Source organism: Canis lupus, chromosome 14 (assembly GCF_048164855.1).
Source record: "Canis lupus baileyi chromosome 14, mCanLup2.hap1, whole genome shotgun sequence".
Taxonomy (NCBI): domain Eukaryota; kingdom Metazoa; phylum Chordata; class Mammalia; order Carnivora; family Canidae; genus Canis; species Canis lupus.
Genome location: NC_132851.1, coordinates 37,636,239 through 37,655,773, shown reverse-complemented (window position 1 = coordinate 37,655,773; position 19,535 = coordinate 37,636,239). Strand labels below are relative to the sequence as shown.

Below are 19,535 nucleotides of genomic sequence, written 5' to 3'. Positions count from 1 at the left end.
TCATCATAGTCCAACTGCTGAAAACCAAACCAGACCGAGAAAATCTTAAGCACCCAGAGGAGAGGAAGACATTTCACATCTCCAGTCGCATGAAATGTCACCGCCTTCTCTGCAGACACAGGGGAACAACCGCCTCACAGCTCCCAAGGGCGATGCGGGAGGAGTTACCCCAGAATTCTTTATCCAGCAAAAATACCCTTTAAGAATAAAAGTGAGAGGGATTTTAGAGAGCACTTGCCGTCAGCAGATTGCTGGAAGAAATGCTGAAGAGACTAAAGACAGTCCTTGAGGCAGAAGGGACGTGGTGCCACGTGAACACTCAGGTCTTCAGGAGGGAAGAAGAAGATGTTGAATAGGAGGTAAAAATAAAAGGTTTCCTTTTAATTCCCTTAAAATAAGCAGGGCTGTTTAAAACAAACAGCACAGCGCAGAATGAGGTTTACGCAGTCTGCGGGTATGACGCATGTAGCACCTGTAGCCTGAGGAGGCTTGGGGACAAAGACACATCCGAGAGGTTCTTGCTTACGTGCTGGGCTTATCATCCGCTAGACTGAGGAGTCGGCGTGTGATGAAATCTCTAGAGCAGCTACTCAGGATAATGCTGAAAAGGCAGCGTGGACGTGAAGGTGGAAGGCAACACGGGATTCAGTTAGCTTGGCCCAGAGTAGGCAGGAACGAGAGGTGCAGAGAAAGCAAGGAATCCCCTCAGCCAGGTAAGGAATCCCGCTGCGCGCAAGGGGACACGATAGTCCAGGAGAAGGACCAGCAGAGCGATGAAGAGCGGCTGATGTGCGGAGGGCCACATGCTTGGAATACGCCGTGGGGCGGATCGATCTGCCGCGCAGGTGGGAAGCCTGAGCCCCGGGGAAGCCACACTAGCATCCAGGTGGACCTCCCGGTAAAGACGGGCGTGGCCTGCAGAAAGGTCAGTGAGATGGGGCACGGGCACGGGCACAGGGATGCGTGTGCTCCTGACACCGCGCTTGGGGATCCCGAACACAAAGATGAGCAGGATCCAGGATTTTGCTGCCACAGCCCCGGGGCAGGCCCAGCAGGTCAGGGGTGCGTCGTGTGCTGAGGCAGGGGCCTTGAAATGTGGTGCCAGGCTGCGGTGCAGCAGGTGGGCAAGGCCCTCTGCATCTTGCTGGAGGCCGTGAGCTTGTCGGAACTTGGGGTCTTGGAAGGGCTTGCCGTCACGGGGTAGATGGATGCAGGCCTGGTAGGGAAGGCGTCCCGGGCTGGAGGGGACCAGCCACAGCCAAGGACTGGGCCGCAGGGGGGTTGGTGGGCTGACCTCTGCAGCCCAAGGATGGGTTAGCAGAGGGTTGGTGGTCAGGGTCTTCTCGCTGGTCCTATAGGCACATCTCAGGGTTTGGTGCAGTTGAACAAACATGAGCCCCTCGGCAGGTCTCCTACCACGCGGGGACAAATAAACCAGGGACCACCGTCAGAAATGCACGGTCTTTGGGGGTTTAGGACTTGTGGAAACCGAGCAGTGGTGGTACTCGGGCCTTGGGGACCTCCAGAAGGTGCTCCCCGCCGGAGCTGCAGACAGCGGGAGGTGTGCAGCAAGGCCAGGCCCTGGGAGGGAGGGCAGGTGTGGCCAGGTCCCCTGGTGTGCATGCGTGAGCGTGAACTCTGCCAGGAGCCACGTGTCTACAGGCTGGCCAGTGTTTGTTAGTCACGTTGTGCCCTATTAAAACCCCAACCAAAGTAAGAGTCCATGTGCCCTGGAGTAAGGACGCGTCCTATCCTCTGAGATAGTGACCGGGTCGGGTCGCACACGTGGGGTAGGTTTGCCAGCGGTCATCTCTTGAGGATCAGGGTGCGGCCACGGGCTCCCGCACGGGGCAGTGCCGGCCTGGCCTGTGCAGTCCGTGTTGCCCCCCCTCGCCCGCCCGGCCCAGGCCTGCGTGGCAGCCGTAGCACACCCAGGGACACGCTCGGCATGCCGCTCATTTCCTGGGACATCCATATGGTCTCTGACTTGAATAGGAACAGCGCTCCCCCTCCCTAAAGCTCTGTACTGTGGAGGCCAGAGCAGACGGCTGCACTGCAGACCGTGTCGCTGCAGGGTCCTTCCCCTGCCAGGTGCGCGTGGCCCATGTGCTGGCCGGCACCCCGTGTCCCGGTGCCTGTGGGGTGCAGAGCCCTAGCTGGGGATCGCTGGCACGCTGAAGCCCTCTCATGCAAGTTAACTTCATTGAAGTAGGACGCAGGTGTGTGATGGGCGCCTGGAGTGAGGTGACCTGTCAGCAGTGGTCCGTCCAGATAAAGAACTGAACACATTGGCCCCGAAGCCCCCGCCCCCAAGGTCGACGACAGCCTATGAGCCCCTGTGGCCTTCACGTGCATGGAACCCAGTGTGCGCTCCTGTGGCTGCGTGTGTGGGTGCAGCCTGCCCCTCCCCACAGCTGCTGCATCTCTGGGGTGTGGGTGTGCCGTTCCACCCGCGATGGGCACGGGGTGTGTGTGATAGGGTGGCAGCATGTAGGCTGAAGGGGATCCTCGCTTCTCACTGTGCGTCTCGTGCAGAGTCCCTAACCTCTCTGAGCTTCAGATTCCCCACCTGGAAAATGGGTGCACAGGGATCCCTGCCTCCCTGGGCGGGCAGGGGATCAGATCAGAGTGACTGTCTCCTGCCAGTAGACACCTTGGCTCCAGCTGAACTCCCGATGATGCCTTCCCTTCTCGTGGGGCCCTCAGTGGTGCCTCGGAAGGCCGCTGCTGGGGGCATTTAGGGCGCCCATGGCTAGGTGGCCCCCTCAGAGGCCCTCCGGGGATATGTTCTGGCCAGTGAGGCCCAGAGTGGCTCCAGTGCAGGTCCTCACTACTCCTGACTACTCCCCTGGTCGTGGGCTGATGTGGGCCTGATGTCTGTTGCCTGTGGGGTGGCGGTAAGCACCCGAGCTGTGGGGTCCTGGTCAGCACTAGTGCAGGAGAGAGCCGCGTGCCACTGGCCCCACGGGGCCTGGTCTCCACGTGTGCGTGGCCGGTCCAGGCTCTGCTTGTCACACCGGGTGCCTGGGTGTGGATGCACCTGCAGCAGGTCCCAGGGGCTGGCCCCACAGCGCCTGGTCTCTACTGTGTGTGGCCGGTCCAGGCTCTGCTCGTCACATTGGGTGCCTGGGTGTGGGTGCACCTGCAGCAGGTCCCAGGGGCTGGTCCCAGGCTGCCTGATGCTTCTCACGGGGCTGTGGTTGGTTCCCATCTCTCTGCTTCCGAGGGAGGCACCAGGACCCCGTGGCGTTTCCTGCACCCAGATGTGTGTGCCCATGTGCATGCGCGCCTGTGCCGGCGGCGCCCGTCCCCAGGGCGCGGGGTCCGCGTGTGTCCCGACAGCCTGCCCGTGTCTGCCGCAGGCCTCCCGGAGCAGTACTACAGCCTCACCTGGTTCCTGAGCCCCGTCCTCGGCCTCCTCTTCACGCCCATCATCGGCTCGGCCAGTGACCGCTGCACCCTGAGCTGGGGCCGCCGGCGGCCCTTCATCCTCGCCCTGTGCGTCGGCGTGCTCTTCGGCGTGGCGCTCTTCCTGAACGGCTCCGCCATCGGTGAGTGTCCCTGCGCCCCGAGAGCCCTGCGGGGGGCAGCCTGGCGGCGGCGGCTGCCCTGGGGCTTCCGGGCCCCACGTGGGAACGCCGTGGGGACCTGTTCGCAGGGAAGCCCTTCCTGTTGTGACCCGCTTGTTTTCCTTGCGTATCTGACAGCACGTCCTGTTTCCAGCCTTGCTGCAGAAATTCCCTCTCCGTTTTTCTCCGTTTCTCAGACTTGGTATTGAAAGCGTCCAGACCCAGTTCCATACTTTTTTTTTGTTTCACGTACTCGTGGTTTGTTCTGCCTTTGTTGTTGTTGTTGTTGTTGTTTGGTGTTTAATTAAAGCAGCTCTTTGTGGGAAAATAGTTTTTGCCCTGAGGGAGCCCATCAAAACTGCCAAAAACAAAACCTTATTTTCTGGCAATGACTGTTTAAGGCGGAGGCTTGATCTATGATCCGACGTAAGCGGGCATGCCCCACGTCTGCGACAAGTGAGGTGGAAGCCAGTGATGTGGGAGCACTCACAAGGTGCCCCAGAAACCCTCCGTTTCCCCGAGGCCCCTGCTCCCTGCTGGCCTGGAGTCCAGGCCCCTGTGGGCGGGGGGCTGCAGGCTCTAGCAGGTGGTCACCTCCTACCTAGGTGGCCAGCGTCCCCTCCCAGCACACGGACCCAGAGGGAAAGCTGTGGCCTCGAAGGCTGCATCTGCACAGGTGGTCCTGCTGGAACGTGGCCTCAAGGGGCAGGGACGGGTGGGCTACGGCCCCGCCCCGACGCCCTCTCTCTTGGGGAGCTCACGCTTCTCCTGGGCTTCTCCCCCACACCTCCTGTGCTGCCGCGAATCTGCTCGGGGCCCCTGTTCTGTACCCGCTGCCACCTGCACATGCGTGGGGACAGGATGCCAGCAGAGCTCAAGCACCAGGCTGTAGCTCCACCATCGGGGTAGCGGGTTGCTCTCTGGGTTCAGGGCATACTCCCCAGGACAGGTGAGACGTGGCTGTGCTTGGAGCTGCTTTGGGTGCTTCCAGCCCACTGAGGGAGGAATGGTGCTTGAGCAGGGCCGTTCACGTCGCTCCTCAGGGCCACGCATTTCTGGCACCCAGGCCCTTCCTAGAAGGTGCTTGACCGGCCCTGGGGGTGGGGGTGGGCGTCGTGAGTACTTCCCATGGTGTCTCGCCCGTGGTTCTGGCCAGTGCCTTGGGTGCCGTCTGCCTTGGGAAATGTTCTCAGTGTTGGCCTTAAAACGTTAACTCTTCTCAAAGCAAATTAGAAAATAAACCCGGGGTCACCATGTAGTGTCTGTTAGACAGATTCAGTCTTTTTTTGGAGGGTGTGAAACCACAGCGGATAAATAGGGACGTGTGTGTGGATGACCGGGGAGACCCACTGAGGGGGCTCCCCTGCAGGCGCTGGGCCAGGCGGGTGCACACGCTCCCCCCCAGGCCCTGGCTGGCAGCTGATCCTGAACCCTGGCAGTGCGTGCACCTCAGGGTGTCACCCATCACCTCTTCTCACTGGTGCTCAGTTAGTGCTCCCAACACCGCCCTGCTTCCCCTATGAGGGTTGGGGAGGAAGGACCGTTTTCCCTCTTTAGCTATGAAGGGTTAAAGATAAGTGAGCTCCTTGAGGTTCACCCAATAGCTCACGTGACTGGGGAGAAAGAATAACCCTACAAGCAACAGAAATAGAAAAAACCAAAGCCCATCTTCTGTCCTAGAGTCTGTCCCAAGGGACATGCCCTTTCTGACCTTGGCCAGAGCGTCCCCACCTCCCCTTTGGTGGCCATCCTGTCCTAGGAGCTGAGGCCTGACTGCCCCTGTGCATTCATTCAGGCCTGTCTCTCGGTGATGTCCCCAACCGGCAGCCCATTGGCATCGTCCTCACAGTGCTGGGGGTGGTCGTCCTGGATTTCAGCGCCGATGCGACCGAGGGCCCCATCCGTGCCTACCTGTTGGATGTGGTGGACAGCGAGGAGCAGGACATGGCTCTTAACATCCATGCCTTCTCTGCTGGTGAGCGCACGCCCCCCGCCCCCACCCCACCCCCAGCCCTTACCCGGTTCCTCCAGGGAGGACCAGCGCGGGGAAGGCTGTTCCCGTGGCTCCCTCCTCCCCACCTTGGGGTGGGGGTGCTGGATGGCTGCTCGTGGGCAAGGCGGTGAGCAGGCCGCTGCTAACCTGTCCCTGCACTCGGGCTCTGTTGACATCCGTTGGGAACAGCAGCTTCCTGAGCTTAGGGCTAACGCGGTCAGGACTGCCCGGAGTCGAGGGCAGCCATCCATTTCCTGTCCTGGCAGAGAGCTGCTCCCGATTCCTTAGGCAGGAGTCTGTTAATCTCCAAACCTAGGGTCAGCTGTAGTTTCTCGTCTTGTTTTTCCTACCGTTTCCTCATTTTCCATCCCCAAAACTCATCCTGACTCAGGACGTAGCTATGAGTGGTGGCCCTGGTCCAGGATTAAGGATAGAGGCCCTTCTAGACCTTTCCTAGCTTCTCCTCCTCAGGGAGGGAGTGTCGAGGCGCCCTGCACCACTCACGGGCTCCCTCTGTCTCTCCCACCTGATCAGGCCTCGGCGGGGCCATCGGCTACGTGCTGGGGGGCCTGGACTGGACCCAGACCTTCTTGGGCGCCTGGTTCCGGACACAGAACCAGGTGCTCTTCTTCTTCGCGGCCATCATCTTCGTGGTGTCGGTGACCCTGCACCTGTTCAGCATCGAGGAGGAGCAGTACAGTCCCCAGCAGGAGCGGGGCGGGGAGGCGGCCGACGCCCTGGCCCCCGCTGCCCGCGTGCACATCCTGGACGGTGGCGTGGCCCTGTTCCCCGAGGAGGTGCAGTCAGAGCATGAGCTCACCCTGGACTACCTGAGTGTGGACATGGTGCGGAGCAAGAGCGACTCCGTGCTGCACGTGCCGGACGCCGCCCTGGACCTGGAGCCCGAGCTGCCCTTCCTGCCCGACATCGAGCCCTCCATCTTCCACGACGGCTCATACCCCGGCACCCCTCGCAGCACCAGCCAGGAGCTCGCCAGAGCCAGGCCGGCCCGCCTGGCCTCACTGCTCAGGGAAACTGCGAAGGAGGATGAGACGCTGCTCGATAATCACTTGAACGAAGCCAAAGTCCCCAACGGGAGCGGCTCTCCCCCAAAAGACGGCCTGGTCGGCTACACCAGGGTGGACACGAAGCCCTCGGCCGCCTCCGGCTCCATGAGGCGGCGAAGGCACATGTTCCGCCGCCAGGCCTCCAGCACCTTCTCCTACTACGGCAAGATCGGGTCCCACCGCTACCGCTACCGGCGGGCCAACGCCGTGGTCCTCATCAAGCCGTCGCGCAGCATGAGCGACCTGTACGACTTGCAGAAGCGGCAGCGGCAGCGCTGCCGACACCGGAACCAGAGCGGGGCCACCACGTCCAGTGGGGACACGGAGAGCGAGGAGGGGGAGGGTGAGACCACCGTGCGGCTGCTGTGGCTGTCCATGCTGAAGATGCCCAAGGAGCTGATGCGGCTATGCCTCTGCCACCTGCTCACCTGGTTCTCCGTCATCGCTGAGGCCGTGTTCTACACCGACTTCATGGGCCAGGTCATCTTTGAAGGGGACCCCAAGGTGAGAGCCCGGGCCCTCGCTTTTGGCAGCCAGAAGGGTGCTGGCCGGGGGGCGTGTGACAGCAGGAGGGACGGTGGCCAGGGGCTCAGCGGCAGAGGAGCTGCTCCCGAGACGGCATCCACTGCCCGGTGCCCGTGTGGTGCAGGGGGGAAGGCAGACTGGGGGCAGCTGGCCACGTGTACCCCAGATTCTGTGGTTAGGGGTATGCGGTGATGAGCTGGAGAGGCTTGAAGGAAGGCGGTACCCCGCCACTCCGTACCCACCTGCCCCTTGCTGCTCGGGGGCAGGGGGTGGAACCCGTGTTCCCTGCGGCCCGGCTCGCCTGGGACCTGCTTCTGTTCCCATGGCATCAGCTGCCTCACACCTGTGGCCTGAGCACAGGCCCGGCCTCCCTCCCCTCCAGGCAGGCCTCCCTCCGACTCCGGCGCAGGGCAGGGGTGAGGCTGCGGGGGCTTAAAACAGCCCGGAGACCAGCCTGAGGCTCCTGTCCCGTGTAGCGCTCAGCACTGTAAACAGCCTGCCCTCGGTTGAGATGGGAAGTAACTTTCCTTCGCCCAAAGGGTGTGGCACATTGTCCTTGCCAGCCCCAAACCTCAGTCTCTCCTTTCTGGAACAGGCTCCCTCCAACTCGACTGCCTGGCAGGCCTACAACGCCGGTGTGAAGATGGGCTGCTGGGGCCTGGTCATTTACGCGGCCACCGGTGCAATTTGCTCAGGTAAGTGGTCCTCTGGGCCGGTGGCGGCGTTCCCTGGGAGATGCTGTGGGTTGGGAAGTGGGGCCGAGGTCAAGGTCATCGTGCTCTGAAGGTGGGCCTGACTCTGAATGCAGCTGTGGCTCAGGGGCAGAGGCGTGGAGACTGGTGTGTCTAGAATTGTGCCTCCCGAGCCCCCATGCAGGCTGGTGTTGTGAGCTGGTTCCTGCCCAGCAGCTCCTCCGAGGGAGGCTGGCTAGGGTCGGGCCCAGGGCGATGGCGGGACTGCCCGAGCTGTGCCCGCGAGCCCGCAGAGGGCTCCGTGCATCTTAGCCAGGAGCACAGGGAGGGGGGTGCCAATCCCACAGTGGGCGTGAGGTCATGAGGTGTGTTCAGGTTCTGCACTGTCGGGGGGCGGGGGCTGGAGGTGCGGTTTTATCATCGAGGATGGGGGTCCAGGTGCCAAGCCCTAGTCTTGGGAGCAGCCTTCCAGAAATGGGGCTCAGCCAGGGCCCGGGGTCTCCTAAACAAGTCTGGTCTGGGTCCTGCCCCGTCTCTACACGAACCATAGAAGGGGAAGGTCAGCGTGGTGTCAACCTGGCCTGGACTTGAGGGTGGCCGAGGTCCAGGCCATCGGACAGCTGGAAGCCAGCCTGACTGGCTGTGTTTGGCAGAGATGCTTCCGGGGGGAGGTGATATTAAGCCGTTGGGTAGAAAGGAGGAGTGGGAGTCTGTCCCTTTAGACCAGGCATTTACTCCTGAGGAAACCAGCCACCCCTCGAGATCCCAAGTCTCGACCAGGTGTGGGTCTGGGCTCGGTGGGCTGCAGGGCAGGGAGGGTCCAGGGAGCTGCACGATGGGACCAGGCTCCCGACGCTGGGACCCGGAGGGCTGACTTTTCCCCAAAAGTGCTGGAGCCCCTGGGAGTTGAGCGAGGGAGGCATGGTGACCTGCAGGTGTGTGGGGGTCGGGGCAGCAGTGTGGCGGCAGGTGGTCATGTGGTCGCGGGGAAGGGCCTCCGTGCCGCAGAGGCGACAAGGGGCAGGAGAGGTGGGCACGCGGCTCAGGGCCTCGTCAGTCACTGTCCTGTGGCCTCGCTCTCTCTGCAGCCCTGTTACAGAAGTACTTGGACAACTACGACCTGAGCATCAGGGTCATCTATGTGCTGGGGACGCTGGGCTTCTCCATTGGCACGGCTGTGATGGCCATGTTTGCCAACGTCTACGTCGCCATGATCATGATCAGCACCATGGGCATAGTCTCCATGAGCATCTCCTACTGCCCCTATGCCCTGCTCGGGCAGTACCACGACATCAAGGAGGTGCGTCCATGGCTGCGGGGGGCAGGGGGGCATGCGAGGGCGGGACACTGGGGGGGCAGTGGAAGAGGGGCTGGGGTACGAGGTCACCAGCCTGAAATGCATGTCAGGTCAGATCATCAGGCTCCGAAGCCCATACTCATTCTCTGCACATCTCTAGGCAGAGCTCCACGCCTTCCATGGGGGACACCTGGGGTGCAGACCACCCCCCTAGGTCTTTGGTTCTGAAGGGACCAACAGAGCCGCCTGCCCGGGTCAGTCCAAGGCACGGGTTTCCTGCCTCCAAAGGCCCTGCTCCTTCCGTGGCCTGGCAGCTGGCACCCCTGCCCTCTGGCACCTGCCTGGACGCTTCAGTTGCATCTTAGGGATTTTGTTTGGGTGCCCGGGGGGCTGGCTGCCCCTTGATATCCCCTCACAGGCCTCCAATGAGGGGAGCGCGACCAGCACTGTCCTGTCCAATAGAGCATGGGCCATCTATCTAGGTCAGGCTACGCTTTTGAGTAGCTACCTTTAAATAGGGGTATAGACCCATAAAATCCCTTTAATGGCATATTCTGCTTATTGCAGCACATTCAAAATACCATTATTTCAACACACGCTCAGTACAAACTATTGATTGATGTGTCCAAGCCTTGAAATGCTGTGGGTATTTCACACCCGCGGTACCTCTTGACTCAGACCAGCCACCTTGCCAAGTGCTCAGCAGCCACAGTGCAGGTGTAGACCGTGGTTCTCAAGCTTCCAACACAGACTCTAGGAGTAAAGGAACACGAGAAAGCTCGTATTTCTTTCTTCCTAAACCTAAACTATGTTTAATCTTCTCTGTGCAATTACAGAAGCAAAGTAAATCCTGTGTGATTAGGTGCCTACCAAACACCAAACTAATGAAAACCAAAATAAAAGCATTATTTCTCAACAAGCCTTCCAGTTAAAGTATAACACGACTACAGGAAAGTACCCAAACTATAAAGGAACAGCTTAGCGGATTTTTCACAAACGAACGAGAAATTAATGCAGGCCAAGAAACCATAGAAGAGTGGTGCTGGTACTAAGCTCTAGCTCCGTGTAGTCATCTTGCCAATGTTTGAACCTTATGTGATTGGAATGTGTCTGCTTTGACTTCACGCCTGTGCTTCCCTCCTGTGCTTGCAGAGGGCGGTTCTTCATTCCCTTTCGTATTTCACCGTATGGCCACAGTTTATTGCTCCATTCTGCTGGCGGTGGCATTGGGTGGCGCCTTGTCCTGTGCGCGCTTGCAGTCCACCTGGGATACATTGTGCGTGTGTGTGGTTTGAGGTAGAAGAGCGTGACTTTATCGTTTTCCCACGGACGGGTAGCTGCGTGACCCAGTGCCACTCACTGTTAAGGGCCACGAGGTCCCCGGCTGCACTGCGGTGCGGGCCCTGTCGGAGTTGGGTGCCCGCGTGGGGGTGGTGTTTCCGGTCCCTCGGTACTCTCTTCCACTGGCCGGCCAGTCTGTCCTCAGACAAGCGTTCCACTGTTTTGTAATAAGACTCAAAACCTGATGCTGTACGTCCTTCAGCTTTGTTCTTCTGTAAGATTGTCTTGGGTATTCTTGACCTTTTACTTTTCTATCTAAATGTTAGATCAGTTTCTGGGCTTTTTAATTGAAAATGCACTGATTATATAGATCAATTTGGGGAGAGTTAAAAAACTTTGTAGTCTTGAGCCTCTCTACCCATAAACGTGGCATACTCTTCTGTTAATTCTTAGAGCATATCTGTAGATTCTTTTGGACGTCATACACAATCCCATCATCCGTGTATAATGAGATTTATTTTTTTCTTTTCCAATCCTTAATACATTTTATTTATTTTCCTTGCCTTATTGCAATGGCCAGAGTCTCCAATACAATGTTGAATAGAAGTGGGACGGGGTCGGGGAGACAGGCTGAGTGGTCGCCAAGCAGCTGAGTGGAAGGCAAGTTTTGTTTCCAGACTTCTGAGCTAATATTCAAACCACGGGAATGTTGACCAATGGTTTAACTTGCCCTCACAGCCCTCACTCTTGTGCTCTCTTCTCTTGCAGTACGTGCACCACAGCCCCGGGAGCTCCAAGCGTGGCTTTGGCATAGACTGCGCCATCCTCTCCTGCCAGGTGTACATCTCCCAGATCCTGGTGGCGTCTGCCCTTGGGGGCGTGGTGGACGCCGTTGGGACCGTGCGCGTCATCCCCATGGTGGCCTCCGTGGGCTCCTTCTTGGGCTTCCTGACAGCCACATTCCTGGTGATCTACCCAGAGGTGTCGGAAGAGGCCAAGGAGGAGCAGAGAGGCCTGTCTTCCCAGCCGACGGGTGACGGGGATGGCGGCGAGAAGCCCACCGTCCTGACGCTGTCCCGGAAGGAAGGCCTGCAGGGGCTGGTGGAGACAGAGTCGATGGTCTGAGCCTCACCCCGGTGCACACACATTCCAGGGGGGGTGGCCGGGGGGGCACGGGTGGCGGGCGGGTTGGTCACTATTGGCTTTGGTGGCAGCACAAACCAGAGTTCTTCACAACACGGTGGGGATGCAGTAGCTGTAGGGTAGGGCTGAGCCACTAGGCAAAAACACCACACTAATTACTTTTTCCACGATTAAAAAATCATTTGAAATATTTTTTTTAATTGAAAAAGATCTTCTAATTTCAACTTGTATTCTGCAGGTGTATTATTCTGCATGTTTTAAAATTATAAGCCAGATTTACAATCGAGACAAGCAATTTAGAGAAAAGTAAGATGTTCATTTCCCAAGGTCATAACCAAACACGAAAGTACGTGCTGTCGTTGCTGCGTGTGCCCCGCGTGCGTCCCGCGGACAGCAGCGTGTAGACCGTGACTGAGCCCTTCCGTCACCTCTCCGGACGCCCGCACGGTCGGGTCGTGCTGTCAGGTGTCCTCACGTTCTGTTGGTGCTGCAGTTATTGGAGAGTATTTTTCTTTACTTATTTTAGAAAAAATTTTTTCTCTCAAAACTGGTTTTCTTAGAAGAAAACAGCATCACGTCTTTTCCTCAGATTCTGACAGATGGCGCGTGGGGCAGGCCTGCCTCTGGGCAGCGGTGGGGGGCAGCGGGGGGCGTGGTGACAGGGACCCCCTGGGCAGGAGAGGGCGATCTGAGCGTGCCCCGCGGGGGCAGTGCCCCGCCAGCAGGTGGGCCCCAGCAGGTGCGCACACGTCCATCCCCGGCCCCCCGACCCCGTCGTTTTCGTCCGGAGCTCCCTGGAGAGGTCGTCGACTCCTTTGTTGCACTTTGACTCGTGTTTAAACCATTCGTTGGGGAAATCATGAGGGCAGAGCCCAGGCGCGGCCTTGCCCCCTGGGTTCTGCTGCCAGGCCTACCTCGGGTGTGTGGGACTCGCCCCGGCGCGTGGGGACTCCACGCACCGGGACTTCTCTGACCTCTTCTGACCTCGTCGCCTGCTCACCCCGCTCGACGCTGGAGTCCGAGCAGTGGCAAAGTGAAGCAAGTGTCTGGGACCCAAGGAAGGTCCGCTCCCCGGAGGACTCTGCAGCGTTTCTGCTTTCAGCGTCTAAGCGAAACTCGGACTTTGGGGAAGCACAGTCACGAGATGCTGCAGCTGCGTGGGAATGCTCTTCAAAACCACAGTCTCTATAACTGAGCAGTTTCTGCTTTTCTTTTGGAATGGTCAGTCCAAGCTTCCTGATGTCACCTGGACACAGACGATGGTATAACTTCGCTGCCTCAAGTTGTTTTTTTTTTTAAATAAAGAACTTTAAGATGCATGAACAATCATGCTGCAATATGATCATTCTAAAGCAAATATATACACATATATGTAATATATATATGTATATATATTTCAAGATGAGACTAAGCAGTTTTTAAATAAATTACTTGAATTTTCTGTGTATTCAAAGGACTGGCTGTCTAGCGTACTTGGCCGGCCTCTGGTCGCGCCGTGTCCCCCAGCCGCTGGTGGCACTGGGCAGGTTGTGTTTCGTGTCCGAGGAGCAGCAGTGCCTGCCCACAGCGGCCCCCCTTGCACTCAGGAGCCCGGGACCTCCGAGAACTGGCGCCAGGACGCAAGCGTTTTCTGTGTGTTGACCGTGAGGCGGCCTAGGGAATGTCGAGCTCGGACAGGGACAGTCCTCCTGCTGCTGGAAGCGCTGCTGGCCTCAGTGCAAAGCCCCAGCCTCCTGTGCCAGCCGGGCCGGGCCCCCTTGGCAGGCCCCGGATCCAGTGCGGCCTGTCCGCCTGATGGCTTTGTGACCCTGGGTCCTCCCACTTTGGTTCCCGGGACCCTAGTTGGGTTGGGTCCTCCAGGTCGCAGCCTGCCCTGCTGGGGTCACCAGGAAAGGGGGTGGCAGGAGAGTAGAGGATTTGGGGCAGGGGTGGATCAGTCCCGAATTGAGATATGATGTGAACCGAACACAGGCCTCCAGCAGGAGGGCCGTGGCTCCCCGGGCAGCCGCCTTCTGTGCCCGGTGCCCCCAGACCTGGAGCCCGACAGCTGTGTGTACGGGACGCGCGGGGCCCAGGCTGGCGTGAGGGTCTTCCAGCGGGACCACCACCAAAGATGTGTGTCAGCCCTTGCAGCCCCAGCCTCACGCTTCCCCGTGATCTGAAACGACAAGGCCCCCGGAGGACACTGTGAGGCCCTTAGGGTCAAGACGCCCTGCACCCTGAAAGCAGCCCAGGGCGGGGTTGCAGACGCCGGTGGCTGTGCAGGTGTTTGCAGGGCATGCAGCCCGGTGGATGCTGACGACCGCTCTTTCTTACTCTGTGGGCCTGGTCAGTATGCAGACCTGCGAGGAGAGGGAGGTGCCTTGTGGTTGGGGTCAGAGTTGTCCGCAGCTGCCGCCTTGGGCTCTTGGTCCGGGTGCGAGCGCGGAGGTGCGCCTCTGCCCTCCCTTGCAGCGAGGGGATTTCAGGATTGTTCAAGGTCACACTGACTCGAGACCCTTGAGTGTCTTCACCTGTGTCTTAAGAGGTGCGAGGAGGAGCTGGCTGTTTGCACAAGGTGGTTGTTGTCTGTGGCTCAGGTGGGGTTCCCAACGCTGTAGCTCAGTGGGGACGCAGCAGACGGTCCCAGGGCCATTCGTGTGCAGCCTAGTGACTGACAGGCCCCTGGGTGGCCTTGGGCTTTTTGGGCACAGCTCAGTGGGCTGGGAGCACGGCCAGTGGGCATGCTGTTGGGTGCATGGCTGTGTAGCATTAAATGGGCTTGTCACCAAAATAGGCTAACGTTGGTCTGATTTGCCCTTTTGTTCCCCATAAGTCAGCAAAGTAAAGAATCTGGCAAAGAAATGACCCAAACACATGCAGTTGAAGTCTGGGTTGTGCTGGAGACTGCGTGTGGGGAGGAGGTGGGGTGCTGTCCGCGTCAGGCCAGGCCCCCACTCTGCGCCCCTTAGCCCCTGATGTGTTGGCTGAGGGCCGTCGTGACCGTGCGGTGGCAGTGGGGGCAGGAGGCTCAGCAGCAGCTTCACACCTGCTGAGCGAGGCGGCCGCTGCGCACTGCCCCTGACACCCAGCCTTGGGTTCCTGGAGCCCTCGGGAAGACCAGGCCAGGCGCAGGCAGGGAGGCAGGGTGACCAGCGCCCCCCTCAGGTGCTCACATGAGTGTCTGAGGTACCAAAGTGTGGGGAAGCAGGTCCCTGACACGCGCCCCCCCCCTCCCCCCCCATCCCCAAAGTGGAGCCTGTGTGCTGGGCCGCAGGCAGCAGGATGTGGAGAGAAGCCGAGAGCGGGCTAAGGGGCAGGGCAAGGTGGTAAAACACAACCAGTTCACACCGGACCCAAACCCGCGTTGGAGAAGACCCACCAAACGTTCCTTTCCCCCACCCGCCCTCCTCGGAGCTCTGCCCACCTCCGGCGGGGAGGGGGGGGAAGCAGGGCCCCGTAGCTGCTGGAACCCCCCCTGCCGTCCTCGTGCATCCACAAGCAGCTGCTCTGCAGGCCCAGCATCCGCCTGCCTGCCTCGGGGCCTGGGGCTGCCCTGAAGGCCCCTCCGTGGGGCGCTTGGCCAGGTGGGTCCCATCGGCACAGCGCTGGACACTCGTCACGTTTGGGGGCCCAGCTGGAAAGCCGCCCGTTACCTCCTCACCGAAGCCAGCCGCCGCCGTCCTGGCCTGAGCCCCGAGCCGGGCCGCTCCGCCGTGACCTCGGGGTGGCCTGGTGCTCCCTCCCCCGGGCTGCCAGGGCCACCCCCCCTCGTGCTGTGGACTGAGACGCGCTCTCGGGGGCAGAAGGACCCATTTGTTGGAAATGCCTCTTGTTACCAGACTCCCCAGGCATCTCGGAACAACGCTATTTAGTTCCATTGTGAACTGGCCACAGGACAACTTTTTTCTATCAACTTATTAAGTTGGGGCAGTATAATAGCTCTTGCTGATTTTAGCAACGATATAAGTGTGTGTTAAACACATAATGTTTTATGAGGAGAAGGGACTATAAAGAAGAGTAATATCGCACATTAACTTTTTTTATTAGGTGGTGAAAAGCAGCCTGGTGTCTGTGTCCGCAGAGCCCGTGGTTCTGTGGTTTCCCAGGTGACCTTGCCTGCATGTCTGCTGCATTTCTGTCCCTTCCTCCGAGGCCAACCTGGCCTCCCCCCAGGGCCTTCCTGGGTCTGTTTTGCTGTAAGTCTGTGGTTAAATCTTAATAAACCTTTCCCTACCAGGTGACCACGTGGGTGTGTCTGAGTCACTTCCCCCGAGGCCCCTCCCTGTGCCTTCCTGTGCTGGGCTGGGGCGGCCTGGGTGGGTGGGGTGGGGGAGGGCGGCTGCCGACTGGCAGGGGCTCCTGTGGTCCCCCCAGACCCCCCTCCCCACCCTGCAGCCTGTAGTCCCCTCTTCCCGGCCGGGTTGGAACCAGCACAGGCCACCTTCAGCGAGGCCCCTCCCAACGCCCCCGGCCCAGGGTGCCGAGGTCACGCTCTGCCCACCTCCCGATGCCCAGGTGGGAGCTCAGCCAGGCTGAGCGGGTCGGGGTGTGGGAGGTGACGCCCAGCCGGTAGCCTGTCCCCCTGGCCCCCTGGCCCGGGGTGGCCGCAGAGGGGGAGCTGCTCAGAGGCGGGGCCGCACCTCTGGCCATGCACGTAAAGCAGCTGCAGCCTGAGGCCCGGGGTGCGAGGGTGCGAGGGCATCGGGCTGGAGGGGCCCTGGAGGCGGAAGCTGCTACCACCCGGGGACTGGATGAAGCCCGGAGGAGGCCGAGGGGGTTGGTGGGGGCCACGGGCTGGTGACCTCGGAATGGGGAGGGCTGCTCGTTTTGGAGTTTGGAGGATCCACTGGCCCTGGGGCACGGGGTGTGGGGGTGGTGAGGGGCGGGACGGGGTGGAGGGAGGAGCCCACGGCAGCAGAGGGGGGTGGGAGCCCTGTGGGCACCTTCTGCGGCCTCGGAGCCACAGCGCCCCCTGCCGCCCGCCTGCCCTCCACCAGCCTCACCTGGGCTCAGCTCACCTGGGGGGCAGGTGCCACCGGCCGGGTGGGGGGGGGGGCAGCAAACTAGGGGCCCCAGCCTGCTAGACCCTCTCCCCTCTCCCCCCGGGCTGACACAGAAACCACGTGTTTTTTTGTTTGTTTTTGTTTTGTTTTGTTTTACAAAAACGGAACTGCACATGGATGGGCTTGCAATCTGCATGTTTAGCAAAATACTTTTTTTTGGAGATTTTATTTATTTGAGAGAGAACATGAGCAGAGGGAGAAGTGGACTCCCCCCGAGGAGCAGGGAGCCCGATGTGGGGCTCGATGCCAGGACCCTGGGACCGTGACCTGACCCGAAGGCAGCTGCTTCACCAACTGAGCCACCCCGGCGCCCCAAAATATATGATCACTGTATTCGCCGGTAGAGGTCTCCTACGTCCTTTCAACAAGATGGACAGAGGCTTTTTGTTGGGGGTTTTTCTGTTTCTGTTAGCGAAGTTTGTATCTGTCTACTGTGTAGATCTCATCTATCTTTCTAAAAATGCAGCACTAATTTAATTTTTCTGGGTGATGAACCTTAGGATTTTCCTGGGAAGGGTGGGACACCTCAGGTAGGACATAGGTGGGCAAAAACAATTTATTTGTAAAACAGTTAAACTCTTCAGGAGAGCTCCCGCCTCTGGCCTGTAGCTCAGTCTGGAGAAGGCACTGGTGGTAATTACCCGTCTTTTATTTGCTTCCACTGGTTCTTTTACATCATTGTGTTACTTGGTTCTTCCAACAAAATGGAGAGAAGGAGACTGTATTATAATTCTTAGATCGGGAAACTACTCTGAGAGGTACCAGAAGGTGGACACATGGTGTTCTATTCCAGGTCCTTAGAAATGATAGGAAACACACACACACACACACACACACACACACACGCCCTCGGACAAGAGGGGAGGGATCCTGGAACGATGGAAACCCGACAATCAGGCTGAAGAGGAACCGATCTGAAATGCTCACAGGGTACCTTTGCTGTGGGGGGGGGGGCGGCGAGGTTCCCTGTGGAGGGGGTTTTGGGGCGTCGCACATGTCCCATCCCTGCCTGGAGGAAAGTGAGGCTCCGGGAGGGAAGCCCATCCCATCGCCGTTAAAGATTTTAATGTTTATGTTTATGAAGGGAAATGGTATCGTATTGTTTTGTTTTTCCTTGGTAATGTCTGGCGTTGGTCGCAAGGTACTATTGGTATCAAAAAATGAGATAGGGAAGCATTCACTCCTAACTTTTAGGAAAAAAATTACTGTATAACTTATGCTTTTTCCTTGTATGTTTAGAAGAGTTCATCAGTGAATTTTTTTTAAAGGATTTACTTATGAATTTTAGAGAACCAGCGAGTTGGGGGGGGAAGGGCACAGAGCAGAGGGAGGGAGAGAATCCCAAGCAGGCTCCAGGCACAGCGTGAGCCCAATGTGGGCCGTCCCCTGACCCTGAGATCAAAATCAGGAGCTGGGCGCTCACCCGACGGAGCCACCCAGACATCCCCACTGGTGAATTCTTTGTGAAATTGTCTTTATGCAAAGGTTCTAAACCATGAGTTGTCTCTTGAATAGAAATGAGGCTGTTGAGGCTGTTTCTTCTGGAATGAGCTTTGATAGTTTGTGCCTTTCAAATAGTGTTTCCGTTCCAGCCAGATGTCAACTTTATTGGCATCAAGTTCAAAATATTCCTTTATTATCTTTTTCAACAGCTGTTGGATCTGTAGTGATTTTTTTGTTGTTGTTCTGGTTTTTAATTGAGGTGAATTTACATATGGAGACAGGCAGTGTACACGTCTCTGGGTTTTGACATATGCACCCTCCTCACACAGTCTGTGTAGAACATCTTCACTCCAGAAGGTCCCCCCTTGAGGCCTTCCGATTCAATCCCATCCTACATTTATGTTGATTAGATATTGGGCAACCACTGGTATGAACTCGGTCACCATGGATTGGTTTTTGTCTGTTTGGGACTAAATATGAGTGGAAACAGAGTCTGTGGCCTTCCCGCCTGGCTGCTTTCACTCAGCTCACTGCCTCTGAGTTGTGCACACTGCTGTGTGCGTGGCCAGCCAGTCTCTTCTCACTGACGTGGAGCGAGGACTCCACTGTGAGGACGCGCCACATCTGCTCTCTGGATGATGGTGTTGCCAATACACGGTTATTACAAATTAAGATGCTCGGTTTTCATTCCTCTCAGGTGATAAACGAGGTGTGGGGGACGCCGGGGGGGGGGTGCTCAGTCGGTTAAGCATCCCACTCCTGATTTCGGGTCAGGTCATGATCTCAGGGTCGTGAGATCGAGCCTCACATGGGGATCCCCCTTCAATGGGGAGTCTGCTTAGGGTTGTCTCTCTCTCCCTCTAAAATAAATAAATCTTAAAAAAAAAAAATAACAACCACGAAGTGGAATTAAGTAACTGGCAAGCAGTTCTCCCAAAGTGGTTATGCTGCTTTTATCCAGCAGTGGGCGACTGCTGTCTTGGTCGGTCCATTCCATTGGTTTCATATCCTCACCTATGTTCACTATTGTGAGCCTTTAATATTAGCCATTCTAGTGACGATCAGATGGTATTTCATGGTGGCTTAATGTCTTTCCTAAATGACTATTTTAAGCATCTTTTCAAATTGGCCATCCATATATCTTCATCGGAAAAGTATCCTTTGCCCATTTTTTAATCGAGCTGTTTGTATTGATTTGTGGAAGCTCTTTATATGTCATGGGTATAAGTCTTTGTCAGGTACAGCACTGTAAATATTTACTCCCAGGTTTTTCTTGTTTTGTTTTTTACTTTCTTAATGTATTTTAATGAGGTCCAATTTATCAATTTTTTTCCTACTTAGCTATTATTGTGTTCTCTTTAGGACATTGTTATCTGTACCAAGGTTGCAAAGATATTCTACGCTTGTTTCTAGAACTTGTAACTTTACATCTAGGTGAACCACCTTGAATTAAATTTTTTGAAGTGAGATTAAGGTTGAG

The 19,535-nt window shown here is 57.8% G+C and overlaps 1 protein-coding gene across 12 annotated transcripts in view; it reads left to right on the top strand.

The window, feature by feature from the left end:
* SLC45A4 (solute carrier family 45 member 4) overlaps window positions 1-15,790 on the top strand; it is an 82,278-nt gene extending 66,488 nt beyond the window's left edge. For 10 of the 12 annotated variants that reach the window (XM_072774674.1, XM_072774675.1, XM_072774673.1 and 7 more), the window contains 6 exons: window positions 3,363-3,551; window positions 5,365-5,544; window positions 6,097-7,133; window positions 7,750-7,849; window positions 8,935-9,146; window positions 11,193-15,790. In XM_072774674.1, the coding sequence (XP_072630775.1) occupies window positions 3,363-3,551; window positions 5,365-5,544; window positions 6,097-7,133; window positions 7,750-7,849; window positions 8,935-9,146; window positions 11,193-11,549 (2,075 nt within the window). In that variant the 3' untranslated portion in view covers window positions 11,550-15,790. Of the gene's footprint in view, window positions 1-462; window positions 714-3,362; window positions 3,552-5,364; window positions 5,545-6,096; window positions 7,134-7,749; window positions 7,850-8,934; window positions 9,147-11,004; window positions 11,085-11,192 lie in introns of those variants that run through there. The other 2 variants (XR_012006929.1, XM_072774681.1) reach the window with 2 other exon arrangements.
* Window positions 15,791-19,535: the final 3,745 nt, after the last annotated feature.